This window comes from Acomys russatus, chromosome 11 (assembly GCF_903995435.1).
Source record: "Acomys russatus chromosome 11, mAcoRus1.1, whole genome shotgun sequence".
NCBI classification, from domain to species: Eukaryota; Metazoa; Chordata; class Mammalia; order Rodentia; family Muridae; genus Acomys; species Acomys russatus.
Window position 1 is genome coordinate 11,164,444 of NC_067147.1, and position 19,118 is coordinate 11,183,561.

Consider the following 19,118-nt stretch of genomic DNA (forward strand, 5'->3'; position numbering starts at 1 on the left):
AGGGAGTCAACAATACAGTCTGTGCCCTTTTCAACCCCCTGTGCCTTGTGTTTCCTTCAGAAGTAACAGGACCTTATGATGTCTGTCTTTTCCCCTCCCTTAGACCTTACTCCTCCCATAGCCGTGCCCTTTGCACTGCAACCTCTCAACACCAGCAGGGGGGAGCATGTACTTTATTTTCTGTCTCAGAACTGATGCCTCACTCTGACCTTAGGCTGCCAAGCCTACAAGCTACCCGACCTGGCTTTCCTCCTGAGCAGGAGAGCCTCCCACTAGGGCTCAGGAGGGATCTTCTGGAGGGCAGCAGCCATCAGGTGACAGGCAGCAGGTACCTTCAGCCACATGGGCAGCAGACGCAGATGGCAGGCAGCTCCTAGCAGGCTGCAAACTTGCGCTGGATGCGCTTGTATCGGAGCAGCTCCTGCTCACTGACTGAGGGCTGCAGCCGAGCTGCGGCCTGCAACAGGTCCTCCATGGTGAGCAGCAGTGCTGAGCTCCCCAGCTCTAGCCCTGAGGGATGGCAAGGAAGAGTAAGGCCTGAGGCCCGCCCTAGTGGACAGAGGCTTTGCTGTGTCTAGGTAGGACAGAGGCTTTGCTGTGTCTAGGTAGGACAGAGCCCCGGGAGACCTCCTCTGAGAACCAAGGCCGGGGCTACCAAGTGGGCCTACCTTCCTCTAAGGCTTGAACCCTACGTTTGAGGGCAGCTGTCATGGCGTCAGAGCAGAGAGAATAGAGGTCTGCACCAGTCAGCTGGGCCGGGCAGCAATCCAGCACGTTCACCAGGCTCACAGAGGCCTCCAGCTTGAACCTGTGACAGCCGAAGCAATGTGAAAGCCGGCTCCACCCCTTCCCTCAAAAGCCACGCTGACTGGCATGCATGCCTTGACCATCCTAAGGCCCCCAGCCCTTTGACAAAGCATACTTTCGTGTGATGGCACTGAGAACACGCAGCTGGGAGGCCCGGTCCTCGCTTGCCCCAACAAACACCAGCTTGTCGAATCTTTAGAGGTACAAACAGTGAGAAGAGTGTCAGGGCTGCCAGGGATAAAAGGCCAGGGACGTACAGAATAGAGGTCAAGGAACAAGGGGCCTGCTGGGGGACAGAGGTCCAGGACACTCACCTGCCAGGCCGAAGAAGGGCAGGATCCAGGAGGTCTGGTCTGTTGGTGGCTCCAATCACAAACACATCCTGAGTGCTGTGAAGACCGTCCAGCTCAGCCAAGAGCTGAGACACCACTCTGTAGGGGAAGAGGCAAAGGCCAGAGAGTCCTCAGTGTGTCCCCAGGCCACCAGTGCGCTTCTCTCTCTGAAGGCTGCTGCCACAGGGGCCCCACATCCCTCTGCACACCGGCAGCTCTCCTCAAAGTTCCACACCCAAGTCCCTTCTATTTTCCCTTCGATCAGCTCTGAACCAGAAGGTAGGAACGTCTGTCATAGAGCCCTGACCTGTCCATCACACCTCCAGAGTCTCCACTCCGGCCCCGGCTCGGAGCTAAGGAGTCCAGTTCATCAAAGAAGATGATGCAGGGAGCAGCGGCCCTGGCCCTGCCAAACACTGAGAAAGAGGCTTGCAGGGAGCGTTGTCAAGGCAGGGAGAAGGGTAGGGAACAGGCCTGACAGTTCAGCCCAGGCACCAGGCAATCACCCCACTGGGCTGACCATGGGCAACAGCTAGGAAATAAGGTGGCACAAGGCCACTGGAGCTGGGGAAGGCCCGAGATTCCGCCCATCTCTGCTCACTCACCTTCCCGCACGTTCTCCTCACTTTGGCCCACGTACATGTTGATGAGCTCTGGTCCCTTTACACTGAGCGACAGAATAGGTGAGTGAGGCCTGTCAGACAGCTGTAGCCCTGCCCTCCCTTCCCTGTCCTCCCCCACCAGCCTGCTGCAGCTGCCCACCTCCCACATGCCCTCCTAAGCCATGCCAACCTGAGGAAGGTGAGACTGCACTCAGTGGCTACTGCCTTGGCCAGGAGGGTCTTGCCGGTGCCTGGAGGCCCATGGAGCAGAAGGCCGGATCGTCTCAGGCCCAGGCTTAGCAGCTCAGGGTGCTCCAGAGGGAGCTGGATGGTCTCCAGGATCTCCTTCTTTACATCCTGCAGCCCGCCTACATCATGCCAGGACACTGCAGGGATCTGGGAGGCAGAGGAGTGGTCAGGGAGGTGCAAGGGCAGGGTGCTCTTGCCCCCCTTCACAGGACCTGGAGTCTCACCCTGGGTGCTCCCACAGCTTGGGAGTGCGCTGTCTGCAGTTGGTCTAGCGCCTGCCCGAAGTCCTCGGCCAGCAGGGGGAAGCCAGCCGCACACAGCTCCCCCTCATCCTCCTCACTCAAGCTACCGGCCAAACTACAAAGAGAAACATGGCCAGGCTTACAACTGTAATCCCAGCACTTGGGAAGTGGAGGCTAGGGGATTTTTAAAGAGTTCTAGGCCACGCCTTTGCTCCCAGGACTCATGCAGCAGAGGCAGTGCGTATCTATGAGCTCAACACCAGCTTGGTCTACACAGTGCATCCAGGGCAGCCAGCATAGTGAGACTCTGCCTTAAAAAAAAGGCCAGGCCAACCAGGTTATGGGTTAAGATTATCACAAGACAGCATGCAGTAGGAGAAGAGCACCCCACTGCCAGGGTTCCGTTGCCTTCTCCCTGCCTCACCAGCCCCGTCCCCTGTGGTGGCTTCCTCTTACCCTGAGGCTTTGATCCTGGCGCAGGCCGCCCGGCTGGTGTGAGTCAGAAGGGCATAGAGGTCCCCTACCACAAAGCCCTAGAGAATTACACAAAAGGACACATGGGCAGGGCAGGCAGAGCCCATAGCTCTAACTCTACTGGAACAGGGGCTTTGATGCTTTCCAGGCTCACGGGGCAGCAGAAACAAAGTCCTATGTCCCACAAGGAGCCCATGAGCTCCCAGAGTGAAGGAGCCTGTGTAGATGCTCACTGCTCACCGCGCATCGCCGCGCCAGCTCTGACAGGTTCACCTCCTGGCCCAAGGGAAGGTGGGAGGTGAGGGCCTGCAGGACACTGAGCCGCTGCCCCTCGGTCAGCACTGGCACCTCGAGCTCATGAGGAAATGCTGTCTGCACATCAGCAGGCAGGTCCTGGGCACGGCTTGTAGTGGCCACCACCATCAACGGAGGGCAACTGCAGACAGAGTGGAAGAGCATGCCTGGCAGGCAGCTCCTGAGTGTGGTGCGCAGGTATGGGGAGGGTTGGGGTCAGGACTGGGTAGAGATGAGGCCCAGCCAATGGTGGGGCTACCCTAAGAGGGAATCTGTGCTTCACAGGGGAAGCTCACTGAGGACAAAGTGTTTCCTCCAAAATGCTAGACTGCACCCTCCCACCTCTGAATTCAGCCCAGGCAGAGGCAGGTGAGATTTCTGAGAAGCTAGCAGGATGTCAGGAAATGAGGAGTGAGGGGCTGAAAAGGCTCAGAAGGGGGCTTCCCCTTCATAACCCGCCTGCTTTATAAATACCTGCTGAGAGGGTCCTCATCAAGGAGGAGGTGACGCAGAGTGGCCACCACACGGGCATCCTCACCCAGCCCATCGCGATCGTGGCCCAGAAGGTCCACAGCTGTAAGCAACAGGACTGCAGGCCTGCAGCGGCGGGCCCGGGAGAAGGCAGCCTGCAGCTTTGTCTCCACAGCGCCAGTAGTGTCTGCACAGAGGCTGGAGCAGGGCACCTGGGGAAAAGACCAGATGGGTCTGTGAGAACAGGGGTACCGCCAAGGCAGAGAGTGGGAGGAGTTAAAACACGGCTGGAATGTGCCTTGGAATGTGCAACCTTGAAACCCCTCCATCCTCAAAGGACCTCGGAGTAGCTAAGCATCATGGGACTATGTATTAGCCTGGACCACTGCACTGAAGTGTTGGTGCTGCTAGATGGTAGTGAGGGAACAGAGAAAGGCAGACTCTGGGCCGAGGGGAAGGGGTCAGAGTTCTCCCCAGAAGCCCTCACCTTCAGTAAATGGAGCCCAAGACGATTGCATGCGGCAGAGACTGTTGTGGTCTTCCCGCTGCCTGGGGGCCCCCGGAGAAGCACACAGCTGACTCCCGTGAGCAAGGTTCCTCTGTAATTAGAGAATAGATGCTGTACCCCACCCCACTTTCTGTCCAAATGTCATCACAGGGCCCCTTGGATCTCAAAAGCATCCCATCTCTCCTTGTGCCTCCCTAATCCCCATTCAGACAGCGTCCACGCTCTGAGGCCTTGTCAGGCACAAGCTGACCGACCACTGTGCCTTCAGTGCAGCCTAGCTTGATAGGATCACAGGGAGGGATCTGGGTTTGTACTTGGCCACTGTGTCCTCCTGGGATGATCGTGGACTCAGCTGCCTGGGAGTCGGCTTGTATAAGCCAGTGGCTAGGCACCCAGACTAGGTGTCCCGCCTTGGGGTCACTAACTCTGAGTAGACCATTGGAAGTTATTGCCCCTGCTTGGGGCTCTGCAGGGATGCCCTGAGCAAGCCCTTCTCACAGCCTGGATTTGCACCTCGTGGTGTGGTCTTGCTCACCCAGGCTGCAGGTGAGGCTTCAAGACAGCACAGAGCTCATTTACCAAGGCCTCCAGGCCTGGAGGAGACAAGCTGTCCCAAGGAGTGGACCTTCCTGAAGGCAGCAGTGGAACACAACTCAGGGCAGAACCTGCCTGAGAAAGGGAGGAACCAGTCCAGGGTTCTCCAGTGCTCCTCCCCCAGGGCAGGTCTTCTCCCATGCAAGGCCTTACCATGTATAAAGAGGTGTGGGTGCTATCTGCCAGGAAGGCACTGGCTGGCCCTTCTGGGGCTTCCCCGACTGTTTTCTTCACTTTAAAAAACACCTCCCGCCACCTGTAAGAAAGACGACTAATGGACCAAGTCCACACCTGCCCCTCTCCGAGAGCAGGCTCACAGAGGACAAACTTAAGAGCAGCACCCACCCTGAGACTGATGAAGCGGGGTGGGGGACTGGGTAGGGAGGAAATGGGGGGTGCAGTGGGTCCCCATTACAACCTTTAGACAGTCCCAAGAGGGCATTTCTCCAGGCATGTGGCCTAGGCCCCCACCTCAAAAGGTGCACTACAAAGTGAGATGAACAATGCTCTATCCTGGAATTATCTGTGAAGCTTTAAAAAAATAAGTATTTGCCTCACAAATAATGTCTGTCAGATGTACTGGGCCAGAAGGCTGGAGATGATGCTCCAACGTTATAGAGTGTTTTGGCTGACTGTTGAGAAAGCCAACTGTCTCTGTCACTATTTTCACTTTGGAAGCTGCTAACCTGCACTTCCTGTTTATTCAGGTAATTACTTTTATTCCTTCTCAAGTCTCTGATGGGGTTGAGGACCAGATAGTTTAGTTTTACAATCAAGCTTAGTTGTTTAGGGGTTAAGATGTTTTTAGGTCTGGATAGATGTTTTAGGTTGATAGAAATGAGATATGATAGATATTGATTTACATTCAGAATTTTAGACTCACCAAGATAGGAAATATGTTTTCTTCAAGGTTTCTAAATACAAATAGCCAAAATACTATGAATGTAACATTAATATAATTCCTGATTGTTTGTTTCATGGTTCTTCTTGCTGTACGTAGCTTATTTTATGTATGTGTAATAATATGAATGTATATGAAAAAATACAAGTAAATTAAAACATGAAAAATAAATAAATATTTGCTGGACACGTTGGTGCATGCCTATAGTTCCAGCACTGGGGAGGCAGAGGCAGGTGGAGCTCTGTGAGTTCAAGGCCAGCCTGATCCATCTGCCTCTCCCACCCCAAGAGCTGGGTTACAGTTGTGCATAGTTTTTAACCACAGCCACTGCCCAGGCATCTTTGGTTTGTGAAGCAGAGCACAGAGGAGGCTGAAGAGGGTCCATTATTATGTTAGGGATCTACGGAGCTCCCTGGGTTTCCTTTACCAAGGCCAGGCGGCCTCAGCACTTACATCTGCCCTTGGACTCACTTGCCTGCGGTCCCAACCCTGCTCTCCTGAGGAGTTGCTCCTCAAGAGCTGTGCTCCTAGGGCCGGGTCAGCAGCAGTGCAGGAAACGGCCTCCTGCTGTGCCTCGACATAGCCAACTACCTGCTCTCCTCTGAAAGGACCAAGTGTGGGTGGTCTGTAGTTTTTCTTTTCTTTCTTTCTTTTCTTCTCTTTTTCTTTTTTTTGGTTTTTTGAGACAAGGTCAGCAGTTTTTCTACAGCATACTAAATCAAGCCGGGCATGGTGGCGCATGCCTTTAATCCCAGCACTTGGGAGGCAGAGGCAGGCGGATCACTTTGAGTTTGAGGCCAGCCTGGTCTACAAAGCGAGTCCAGGACAGGCAAGGTTAACACAGAGAAACCCTGTCTCAAAAAACCAAAACACAAAACAAAAACAAACAAACAAAAACTACTAAATCAGGGATTGTTGAGTTTTGTTGGTAGAATATTTGTTCAGCATGAAGGACCTGGGGGATCCAAAGCACCACATAGAACTGTGCACACTATAAATCTCAGGACTCAGAAGTTCAGGGCCATCATTCTCATACAGATTTTGAGGTTAGCCTGGGCTACATGAAACATTTTCTCAAAAAACAAGCAAAAAGCAGGGCCAGTGGCCCATACCTTTAATCCCAGCACTCGGGAGGCACAACCAGGCAGATCTTCGAGTTTAAGGCCAGCCTGGTCTACAGAGTGAGTTCCAGGACAGCTAGGGCTACACAGAGAAACCCTGTCTTAGCCACCCCCACATCCCCCCAAAAAAACAAGGAAAAAATAAGCCAAGTCATTCTGGGCACAGTGGTACATGCCTTTGATCTCAGAATTTGAAAGTCAGAGGCAGTTGGGTATCTATAATTTTCAGGACAGCCAGGGCCAGTGAGATACTGTCTCAAAATAAAACAACAACTGGGCTGGAGAGATGGCTCAGAGGTTAAGCACACTGACTGCTCCTCCAGAGGTCCTGAGTTCAATCCCCAGCAACCATATCGTGGCTCACAACCATCTATAATGTGATCTGATGCCCTCTTCTGGCCTGCAGGAGTACATGCAGGCAGAGCACTGTATGCATAATAATAAAAAAAAAATCTTAAAACAACTAAGTAATCTGAGCACTCAGGAGGCTGGGCCAGGAGAACTGCTGCAAGTTCAAGGTCATTTTAGGTTATACAGTGAGTATGAGACCACTCTCAACTACAGAGTAAGAACCCAACTAAAAAATACAACTGGGAGAGATGGCTCAGAGGTTTAAAGTACTGTTTGCCCTTCCAAAGGTCCCGAGTTCAATTCCCAGGAACCACATAGTGGCTCACAACCATCATCTAATGAAATCTGGTGCCCTCTTCTGGTGTACATAATAAATAAATAAATAAGTAAATAAGTAATTAAAGAAAGCACTGCCTGTTCTTCCAAAGGTCCCGAGTTCAATTCCCTGCAACCACATGATGGCTCCCAACCATCCAAGAGGAAATCTGGTGTTCTCTTCTGGCGGGCAGGCACACATACAAGCAGAACATTGTATGCATAATAAATAAGTCTTAAAAAAAAAAAAAAACAACAACAAAAACAGAATACCCCCCACCCACCCACCCACCCCACCAGCTCGTAGGCATTTGTAAAAGAAGAGACAAACGGGCAAGCCAGTCCTGGTTAACACATGCCTTTAATCCCAGCACTCAGGAGGCAGAGGCAGGTGGATCTCTGTGAGTTTGAAGCCAGCCTGGTCTACAAAGGGAGTCCAGGACAGCCAAGGAACAGAGAAGTCGTGTCTCAAAACAAAAAAACCAACCAACCACGAGAGAGAGAGAGAGAGAGAGAGAGAGAGAGAGAGAGAGAGAGAGACAGACAGACAGACAGACAGACAGACAGACAGACAGACACACACACACACACACACAGACACACAGACAGACAGACGGATGGACGCTGGTGAGTACCAGTCTAGGTGTCAGGCCCCTGCGTATGGACTCCGGTTACTATCATCACCTTCACCAGAGCCGTTCTGTCTTAAGATAGGCACCAAGTACCAAGAAGAACCAAGGTCTGGATGTTGATAGAGATGAGGCAGGCATTCCTGGCATGTGTTTCTCTTGGAACAGGACACAGATTGAAGCAGAAAACCTGCAAATGATAGCTGCTCTAATTGTCAATTGTCCTCCCTTAGAGTCCTTGACATTCTTGATGGGTCTCTTTTCTTTAATACATCTTTTTTTTTTTTTTTTTTTTTTTTTTTGAGACAGGTTTCTCTGTGTAGCCCCGGGTGTCCAGGAACTTGCTCTGTAGATAAGGTTGGCCTCGAACTCACAAAGATCTACCACCTGCCTCTGCTTCCTGAGTGGTGGGATTAAAGGAGTACTTCACCACCACTTGGCCCCTTAATAAATGTTTGTTTGTTTTTTGAAGACAGTTTCTGTGTTTAGCCTTGGCTGTCCTGAACTTGCTTTGTAGACCAGACCAGGCTGGCCTCGAACTCACACCGATCTGCCTGCCTCTGCCTCTTGAGTGCTGGAATTAAAGGTGTGTGCCACCAATCTTTCAACTAAACCTAAAAACAACAAAAGTGGGGAACAGCAGCAAGATAGTTTAGCAGGTAAAGGCACTTGCTGCCAAGCCCAATAACCTAAAAAAAATGTTTAAAGATTTATTTTATGTATGAGTACATGTACTCCTGCAGGCCAGAAGAGGGCATCAGATCTCATTATAGATGGCTGTGAGCCACCATGTGGTTGCTGGGAATTGAACTCAGGACCTCTGGAAGAGCAGACAGTGCTCTGAACCTCTGAGCCATCTCTCCAGCCCCAATAACCTAAATTCTATTCCTAGGCCTTGTAAGGTAGAAAGCGAGATCCTCCTCCTCCTCTTTTTCTTTCTTTCTTTCTTTTTTTTATTTTGGTTTTTGGAGACAGGGTTTCTCTGTGCAGCCTTGGCTGTCCTGAACTCTATGTAGACCAGGCTGGCCTCGAACTCACAGAGATCTGCCTGCCTCTGCTGGGATTAAAGTCAAACACCACCAGGCCTGGCAAGATCCTTGAGCGTAATCTTGACCTCCACTAATGAATGTATGAAACCACGCACATGAATCTCACACACATACGCACAAAACAGGAAAGAAGGGAAAAAGTGGTATAGGAAATGAGAAAGCAGTTTAGAGAAGGCAGGAGTACAGTTACATTCTCCTCCCTCACAGAGGCCAAAGTAGTCTCCATGGGCCCCCACCCTCCCCATGTAGTTTCATGAAGCCCAGACTGGCCTTGAATTCACTATGTAGCCAAAGCTGTTCTTGAACTAATGATTTTCCTACCTACACCTCCCTAGTCTTAAAAGTACAGATGTATACCACCTTGCCAGATTATATGTGCTAGGGATTGAACCCAGGGCCTCCAGTCAAGCTAGGCAAGTGCTCTACACTTAGCTGTATCTCCAGCTTTATTAAAGTGTTGTTTGTTCACTTGGAGTGTCCACGTGTGATAGGAATCAAATACAGGGCCCCTTCACAGGCTTCCCCACTTACACCTCAGCCAGGCAGTGATTTGTAACCTGTCTTTGGTTATGTCCATTTGGGCACCAGAACGTGCACCTCTCTCTCTCTAGCAATAACATCCTCTGGTACACAATTATTACACACAAATGCTGGGGAGAAGATGGTGGAACTGCACTCAGGTTATGACTCTAGGCTATAGGTGAGGAGGCAGCGCATACCTGGGCAGTTTCTCCAGGCTTCCTTCGAGGATCTCAACTTGCCCAGTCGTTGGTATGCACAGAACATCCCCTTCCTGGACCACCCTGCAACATATCAGTGTCCTCAGTCAGCTCACAGTGGGAGTCAGGAACATGTGCCTGACACAGCTGGGCCTATTTCCAATAAGACAACCGACAGCTTCCCAAGCAACTTTCTAGGGGACAGCTGAGACTTAGATGGAGCTGGGGAAATGGTGGTGAGAGTAGAAGAGACCAGAGACCAGAGACAGAAGGGCTCCTGGCTCTTTTCACGATTTCTTTGATCCATCCTTCTTTTTTTTTTTTTTTTTTTCTTAGAATGTTCAAATTTACCTCCTGGTCACCCAAGGTTCCCTGGCACAATACTGCCTAAGTCCGCAGCCCTGGGGGACCTGGACCTGAGGTGTGGGCTAAGAGGAAGGGGCAGAGTGAGGCAGCTAACCTGGGTGTACGGAAGTGTTGGTGAAGAATATGGTCATAATTTCCATTAACACTGTAGTGAGGTGAGGACACGATTTCAATGTGTAGTTCTTGAGCAAATGGAGGCCCAGGCAGCGCTGAACAGCTTCCTTTGTCCTCAGGGGCAACGGAGCCTTCCAAATACCTCTAATGGAGAAACAATGGCCACCTTACAGCTCCCACGAGTTGTAAGGCTGCTTGCTCTCTTAGCAGCCAGTACTCACATCTGCCTTTTGTCTTTCCCATGTCAAGGCTAGTGACCTGAGGTAGCCAAACTGCAGGCCTCAACTGTCCTTAAAAAAAAAAAGCTGTCCTAATGTGAACCAAGAAGCCATGCCAATTCTTGACTCTTGATTTCAAAAAGCCACCTGTAGGAGCCGGGCGTGGTGGCGCACACCTTTAATCCCAGCACTCGGGAGGCAGAGGCAGGAGGATCTCTGTGAGTTCGAGGCCAGCCTGGTCTACAAAGTGAATCCAAGACAGTCAAGGCTGTCCAAGGTAGCCAGGAGCTCAAAAACCAAAACCAAACAAACGGAAAAGAAATGGCACTAGGTGGTCATGGGTGAAGACACCGAATCCTGTCTGTGGGATAGAATACAGCTTTGTGGTCCCATTCCATAGCTCAGGCTGACCTGCCACTCAGTGACTTTCCCGCCTCAGCTTCTCAAGTTCTAGGCCTGCAGACGTGAACCACAGCCTGCTTCCCATACGGCTAAACAAAGCTAAAAGGCTGGCTCAGCCTTAGGCACTACCCTGTACCAGCTTTCCTCAGTAGCAAGGAAACCCACACCTGCTGCTCATCACACATGGGCGGCTCATTGGGCTTGTTAGGTCGGTCTGGTTTGGGTGCTGGGCAAGTGCTCTTTCACTGAGCCACACCTAGGTCCATCCCAGTGATGGGCATGCTTTATTTCTAAGTGTGGACACTGGGCACCTAAGCGGGGTTAAATCCACCCCAGAGCTGGTGGTGTTGTAGCCACTTAATTTTAACTAGCTACTGGCTTCCTTTCAAGCCAGCACCAACCTAAACCATACACTTAACATGCTTTAAAACTAAACTGTAGCCGGAGAATAGTGGCGCACACCTTTAATCCCAGCGCTCTGGAGGCAGGTGGATCACTATGAGTCCGAGGCCAGCCTGATCTACAAAGTGAGTCCAGGACAGTCAAGGCTACACAGAGAAACCTCTCTCGAAAAACCAACCAAACAAAACAACAGTGTAGTGTCCCTCCCCAAACACAACTGTACTATTAAAAGGCAGAAACTAAACCACTTCAAGAGCTTCTCTTAACTTTAATAAGATGTATTAATGACCAGTACCAAAGATAACAAAAAGCCCTTTCAAGGAATTTACAATATACGATTGAAGACTAGAGAGAGTATGTAGTCATAAAAATAAGGTAAATTATCCCAACAACGATTCAAAAGGCTAGGGGGGTTAGAAACGATGTCAAAGTCGTGGCTCTAAGGTCATGAAAGGGTTTAGGAAGGAGGTGTGTCCCTTTTAGGTAGACACTGAAGGATGGTAGAACTTTATCAAATAAAGCTGGAACAGGAAGAGAAGGCATGAGCCAAAGGTACCAAGATACCATTCTGGTGTTAGCAACCCAGTTGCTGACTATCGTTAAGCAGGAGTATGCACATCTGATACTTGACAGCGAACCTCACCTTTCACCTGAACACATGAAAGCCGTTCCCATGCACCACTGCGCCATGGAGACACAGTTTAATAATAGGGAACGGGTAAACAAGGCTCAGTGAGACCTTAAGTGCAAAGTCCAAGGTTGTAAGGCACAAGGGGACCTGAATCCCACAGCCCTAGCCTTCCAAATCAGCTGTGAGAGGTGAGAGGGCAGAAGGAAAAGGAAGCATTCCTGACCTGGATTCTGAGCTCTCCCACTTCCAGGGGGTCACAGCCGAGATTAAAAGCCAGAGTGGCAGGCACAAACACCAGTCTGTCAGCGAGTGGCTCTCCCAGCTGCCCAGAGCTGGGTCCCAGTTTTTCGGACAGGTCCCAGAGAGGTTCTAGGACCTGTACTTGAGCCAAATGCGGTTGGGAGGTGTTTGGGAACTCTCCGACCCGGGACACCCACACCCATTCGCCTTGGAAGAGCCCGAGACTTCGGAGACAGCTCCGGCTCACACCCAGTGCATCTCCATTCCCTCCCAGAACTCCTTGGAGTTGCCGGACCGAGTGGGACACAGCAAAGGAAGAGACTAAGGGCGGAGGTGGGGGATGGCTGTGGTCCCTACTCTCCGGGCCCAGTTTGGATAGACCGCGGAGCTCAGTTACTGCCAGCCGCGTCCCTGGGCCCAGCAGCCCTTGCAACGCTGGCCGCGTCTCCAGCACTCGCGAACCGGGCGCGGGCAGGGTCTCCCCGCGGCGCACCAGCAGAGGCCCGACTCGAGGCCCAAGCCCAGGCCCGGGAGACGAACCAAGCAGTGCCCAGCTTAGTGCCGGAGGCCGCCGCACAGGCCGCGCTCGCACTCGCGCCCCGGGGCCCAGCGCCAGGAGCCGCAGCAGCGCGCGGCTCACCAGCAGCTGCGGAGGCCCCGGCCCTCGCTGCTCGCTCTGGGCGCCCGGCCCTTCCAGGCCCGCCACGAGCAGCGCGGGCCCCGCAGGGCTTTCGTTCGCCGGCCGCAGCGCCAGCACCAGCCCCAGCCCCGTCGCAGGCCACGGGCCCCCGGGAGGCAGCAGCACCGCCAACGGCGGTGTCTCTGCCGGGAAGGGTTCTAGGACGCGCAAAACAGCCAGCGCCATGGCGAGATAGAACTGAGATCCTCCACTCCGGAACTACCGACGGGAAAGCTGCAGGGCGCGAGAGGCGTTTCCGCTTCCGGCAGGAAAGTGGGCGGGGTGTTAGTGGCGGAGTCCGCCCATGAGACCGTGAACTGCGCGCGGGCTGGTTTGACCGCATCCTCGTTAAGCGCCGACGCTTGCGCCCTTTGAATCTGCGTGTAGGAGAATTTACCTTTGCGTCTTGGTAGGGGAAATAACGTTCTCAGTCATCATGTTCCGAAACACATACTTAATATTTGAGTATGCCGGGCGGTGGTGGCCCATGCGTTTAATCCCAGCACTCAGGAGGCAGAGGGAGGCAGATCGCTGTGAATTCGAAGCTAGCCTGGTCTACAAAGGGAATCCAGGAGAGCTAAGGCTACACAGAGAAACCCTGTCACGAACCGCCCCCCCCCCCAAAAAAAAAGTGATTGTGAAAAGTGGAAGGAGTCCATTTTTCTGAAGAAATCTTAATTTGTAACGCTCAGCAGTAGGAAGCACTGTAAGAGGGAGTGGTAGGATTATAAAACTGCCGCAGCCATGCTTATGCATATGTAGTTAGGTAGTGACTGAATTACTGCACGTGATTCATGTAGCCCCGTAGTTTGCCACACCTGTCCCAACACACCTGTCACAAAGCCCATGCTCCAGAGCCTTGGGTGCCTTCATGTTCACTGTCTGGCCTTCTGCTCCCGCCAAACTCTAAGACTGAGCAGTTTACCTCTTCCCTCCAACCCGCCGATCTGTCCTTACAATGTTTGGAGACCCATTCTCTATTTCTATGTTAGAGAAAGGAAGGCGACAGAGAAGGACAGAGTTGACGCCTCTGTGGTGGGAACTTAGCCAACAGCTTTGTTGTTACTTAGATTTCATCTTGTCTTCATTACATTCAGTGGTAGGTCACATTTCTTTCTTTCTTTTCTAAAAAAATATTTATTTACTTTTATTTTATGTGCGTTGGTATTTTGCCTGTGTGGATGTGTGTGAGAAGATGCCAGACTCCCTGGAACTGCATGCACGTGAGTCCTCTGGAAAAGCAGTCAGTACTCTTGACTGCTGGGCCCTCTCTCCAGCCAGAATGGGGCTAGCTTGATCCTCTTTCTTCCTTTCTTTCCTTTTTTTTTTTTTTTTTTTTTTTTTTTTTTTTTGTTGTTGTTGTTGTTGTTGTTTTCGAGGCAGGGTTTATCTGCGCAACAGCTCTGGCTGTCCTGGACCCTTGCTCTGTAGACCAGGCTGGCCTCGAACTCACAGAAATCCGACCGCCTCTGTCTCCGGAGTGCTGGCATTAAGGGCGTGAACCACCACCACTCAGCACCTGATTCTTTCTTTCTTTCTTTCTTTCTTTCTTTCTTTCTTTCTTTCTTTCTTAAATTTTATGTGTATTGTTGTTATCCCCATATGTATGTCTGCATAAGGGTGTCAGATCCCCATAGAACAGGAGTTATAGACAATTGTAAGCTGCCATGTGATTGCTGGGAATTGAACCCCAGGACCTCTGGAAGAGCAGCCAGTGCTCTTAGCCACTGAGCCGTCCCTCTAGCCCCCACAAGTCACATTTCTAATGAACAGTTACTGAGTTCTTGTTTAGTTAGATTTAATCAGTGTGCTGCGTGTGGCTGTCACTGTCCTGCTTTCTTCCACCCTTCACAGTTGAACCTTTTGAGATAGCCTTCTATTTTGTATAGTTTACGTTCTTGACAAATCTGAATGTCAGATATCCAAAAGTTGAGTTTTAGGATTGCATGTATTAAGGTATCTTTAGCCCCAGAAAGATGAGAAAATATTTAGATTTCTGATTATAGTGCCTGGAAATACCTTATGTCATAAACCTGCAGTTGGACTGGAGATGTAAGTCAGCTGGTAGAGTGCGTGTCTGGCATGAGTGAGGCCCTGGGTTTGATCTCTAGCACATTATAAAGCCAGGTATGGCCGGGCGTGGTGGTGCACACCTGCAATCCCAACACTCGGGAGGCAGAGGCAGGCGGTTCTTTGTGAGTTTGAGGCCAGCCTGGTCTACAAAGTGAGTCTAGGACAGCAAGGCTACACAAAGAAATGCTGTCTCAGAAAAAGAAGAAGAAGAAGAAGAAAAAGAAGAAGAAGAGACAAGGAGAGGAAAGAAAAGAAAGAAAAAGAAAGAAAAAAAAAAATAAAGCCAGGTGTGGTGGTGCATACACACCTGTCCTCCTAGCACTTGGCAGGTAGAGGCAACAGCTACCTAGGAGACACTGTCTCAATGGAATTGTCCGTTCTCTCTTATTTTATTCTTTTGTTTGTTCATGCATATGTACATTTACAGTCATTTTCATGCACACATGTGGACATTCATGTGGAGGCTATATGTCAAGCTCAGGTTGCATTGTGATAAAACTTTCCCTGGGGAGGCTCAACACACGTTCCCTCACCCCAGATAGGGATCCTACGAGAGAGCAAAGCCCAAGGACCAACTGAATCCAACCCCATGTGCTTCGTCGGGTTCCTAGCTGGAATACAGGTGAGAGGTTACCCATAGGAGCAGAAGTGACCCAAAGACAACCGCATCACCAAAGGCCACCCCAGCATGGGTTCCTGTTCACAGAGCTGGCAACTTGGAACACACTGCACAGCCCGCAGGCAGCTCAACAGGCGGTGTGTCCTTTCCAGGTGCCTCAGTTGGTCTAGAAACCTCTTCTAGGCACCCTGACTGGGTTCTGCTTCTTCCGGGCAGCTGGTCTGGTCTGAAAGTCTCCTTTGCTTCATTTCTCTGAGAGCGACTTGTCAGCTTTTGTTGCTTACTCTTAACAGGAAGAGGCCTAGTGAATCTGATAAGTTTCTGGGACTTCCTGAAGATATTTTAGTTGTTTTACCATTGTGCTTAAGGAGCTTTCTGCCCGATGAAATGTTTTAAATTAGAGGGAAACTTACAAAGCACAGAGGTCTTCTGAAATTGCCCTCCATGTTATTTATTTATTTATTTATTTGAGATAGGGGTTCTCACTGTACCTAGAGCTAACTGATTCAGCTAGACTGGCTGGCCAGCAAACTGGAGGGATCCTTTTGTCTCTACCCTCATCAGTGCAGAGATGACAGATGAGTGACACCACACGCAGCTTTTCAGGAGGATGCTAGGCATGGCCTTGAGTGTTGAGCTCAGGTTCTCACTGCTGTTACAGCAGCACTGATGATGACGATGACTGCACTATTTTACAGCCCTTCCTTTCTGCCATCTTCTCAGTTTCTTGAGGGCTGGTCTTAAACTCACTGTGTAGCCAAGACTGGCTTTAGACTCCTTCTGCTTCTAGCTTGCAAATACTGGAATTATAATTTCTCTACCATGCCTATTTTTTCTTGATTTTTTTTTTAGGACAGGGCTTAGCTATATATCTCTGGATGGCCATGAACTCATGACAGTCCTGTCCCAGGCTCTTGAGTTTGAGAATTATAGACATGGACCATCATGTCTGACTAAATTGGTGCTTACAGACACATATTTCCTGGGGATTGAACCCAGGGCCCCACACATGCTTGGCAAGCACTCTCCCACTGAGCTGCAATCCTAACCCTTCATTTCACATTGCAGAACAGAGTGTAACAGGACCACCCATGGTGGTACTCATCTGTAATCCCAGCACTCTAGAGGGCGAGGAAAGACAATTTCAAGTTCCAGGACAGCCTGAGGTACACAGTAAGACCCTATAGCAAAAACAACAACAACAATAAAAAGGTGCTGGAGACTTGGATTCACGCCGATAAAAAAATCCCAGTTGCAGCATAACTGCGTATCTCTCTGTACCCTGCTTCCCGGAGGAACCAAGGACAGTAGGTCTAGTGAGGATACACGGTCACAGGCAAGCTTATGCCCCAGGACGGGAGTGCCTCTTGAGGCTTTGGGGGTGTGGGCAGGGACATCTGTGGCTCTGCTTCAGTTATACCCATATAGAACAAATATCCATCAACAAATACACTGCTCCCTCTCAGCAGTTCTCCCTGCAAATAACAGCAGAAATGCAGTCCACCGTGTGTTGCCCTCAACTTGTTGCCAGCCATAACGCTAAGTACTATTTCTGTCTGAGAGTCAGCATCCAGCGTTTGCTGTCCTTACCTCATGCTCACTGTTCCGCCCATCATATGCCTCTGCTCCTCCGGCTTCCCTGGCAGAGATCACCAGACACCTCCGAATTGCAAAATCAAGGTGTTACTATTCGGTGTTTATCATAATCTATCTGCCTCTGGCCAGTCATTACTACTTTTGCCTTTAATGATACCTGTTTCCTCTAACCATCTTTCATCATGTATGAAAGTCATCCTGAAAGTCATCCTCAATGCATCCTTTCCCTTATGCCATCTCCCCCGAATCTGGTGACTCACTTAATCCTGTTGGCTGTACATGTCTCCTGAGCCTATCATCTCTTTTTCATTCGTTTTTTTTTAAGTTGTTTATGTGTGTGTCTGTGTGAGTGTATGACATCTGTATGCAGGTGCCCATAGAAGCCAGAAGAGGGTGCCAGACACCCCCTGGATCTGGAGTTACAGGCAGTTGTGAGCAAACTGATGCCGGTGATGAGGACCCAACGAGTCCTCTGGAAGAGCAGGGTACTTTCTTAACCACTGAGCCATGTCTCCTATCTTTCCCATTCTATTTGTAAAAATTCTAAATTATGTGTAAGTGCAGGTTCCTGCAGAGTCTAGAAGACGGTACTGGATCCCCTAGGGCTGGAGTTACAGGCAACAGCGAACCAGCTAATATGGGTGCTTGGGAACTGAATTCAGGTCTTTTAGAAGAGCACCACTGCTTTTAACCGCTCAGCCATCTTTCTAACTCTCATCTTTCCCACTCTTATGGCTACTGCTCTTTGTGTATGAATCATTGGTTATTTAGTTGATTTGTTGTTTGTGCTGTTGGTGGAATCCAATGCCTCTTACATGTGGGGCGAGCAGCTACTGGCTAATTTTTAACTTATTTATTTATCTTTTAATTTATTTATATTTATTTATTTATTATTTTGAGACAAGGTCTCTCTGTGTAGCCTTGGCTGTCCTGGACTTGCTTTGTAGACCAGGCTGTCCTTGAGCTCAAAGCGATTCGCCTGCCTCAGCCTCCCGAGTGCTGGGTTCTGAAGGCATGCACCACCACGCCCGGCTCTAATTTTTAACTTTCAGGTGTGAGAGTTGTTTTTTTGTTGTTGTTATATTTTTGTTTTTGTTTTTTGAGAGAGAGGTTCTTACTATAGTCTAAAGTGGTCTCGAACTGGCTATAGCCAAGGCTGGCCTGGAAACTCCTCTCCTGTCTCCACCTTCCAAGTGCTGGGACTACAAGGGTAGGCCACCACACCCAGCTCCCGCAGGCTTATTTTTGATGGAGCTCCTCCAGTTTCTTAGTGTAGTCTATTGGCTACTAAGGTAACTCTGAGGTTTATGTAATTTATGATATTGTATTTTAATCATCTCTTATACAAGTCTGTGAACCTCATCAGAATGGAAACTACCTGAGGGCAAGAACCCAGTCTTATCCATTAGAACACCAGCTCGGGTGCGGCAGAGGCACAGGTATGGGATAGGTTTTCTGGGACACTGAACGATGAGGCTGCTTTTCCACTTCACTCTCAGGGGCTCAAACGCGCCTGGCTTACCGATCCCAGCACCCTTGCAGGAGGTACAGGGACCCACGTCTTGAAGCTGCAGCAAACCAGGGATTCTCTTTTTATTTCAGTCGGGTTCCCCCTCCGCTCCTCGGCAACTGTGATGATCTAGGACAGACTTGACGACTGCCCAGGAGGACCTTTGGGAGTAGTCTTCTCTACCAATTTCACGTGTGCTATTTGAGCTACTTAAACTCCTGTGAAGAAAGGTGCCCTTTCGTGTTAGTGCCTCTTTCCTCCAGTCCGAACGAGGCAGGGCAGGGGGCAGAGTAGGGGAAAACGTGAGGTCCACTTCTGGAGGGAAGGAGCACAACGCCAAGGACTGAAGAATAGCAGGGGACGACGCACAGGCGACGCCGGAGAACAGCTCTGCCAGCCAAGCTCGGGTTTCCCCATGGCCCCGCCTCCTTCACGAAGCCCGACCCTCTCTAGGGCGGGACCTTCCACTGCGGCCAATTCTGGGAGCCGAACCCTGGCGGTTTGTACTCTTTCTTTCCAATGAGAAAAAAGGGAAGCTGCTCGGCTCCAATGACCAATCCGAGGAGGCGGCGCCTGGTTGTCAGGCAGGTTTGTAAGAGTTCGGGCCAAT

At 50.5% G+C, this 19,118-nt stretch overlaps 1 protein-coding gene across 2 annotated transcripts; it reads right to left on the minus strand.

Annotated features, from left to right (window-relative positions):
* Positions 1-19: 19 nt before the first annotated feature.
* On the minus strand, positions 20-12,955 carry Pex6 (peroxisomal biogenesis factor 6). Of its 2 annotated transcripts, XM_051152861.1 has the most exons (17): positions 12,015-12,955; positions 10,119-10,282; positions 9,659-9,742; positions 4,727-4,829; positions 4,515-4,648; positions 3,959-4,070; positions 3,475-3,683; positions 2,947-3,142; positions 2,689-2,765; positions 2,215-2,347; positions 1,932-2,137; positions 1,745-1,806; positions 1,447-1,555; positions 1,122-1,238; positions 923-1,000; positions 669-808; positions 20-510 (listed from the first exon to the last, which is right to left on the minus strand). In XM_051152861.1, exons 1-17 carry the CDS (start codon positions 12,894-12,896, stop codon positions 374-376), a joined length of 2,943 nt encoding a protein of 980 aa, XP_051008818.1. In that variant the 5' UTR covers positions 12,897-12,955; the 3' UTR covers positions 20-373. The 2 variants fall into 2 exon arrangements, 1 of the variants encoding a protein (XP_051008818.1); XR_007831385.1 differs by lacking the exons at positions 20-510; positions 1,447-1,555 and having other exon boundaries at positions 738-808.
* Between the last annotated feature and the right edge of the window lie 6,163 nt (positions 12,956-19,118).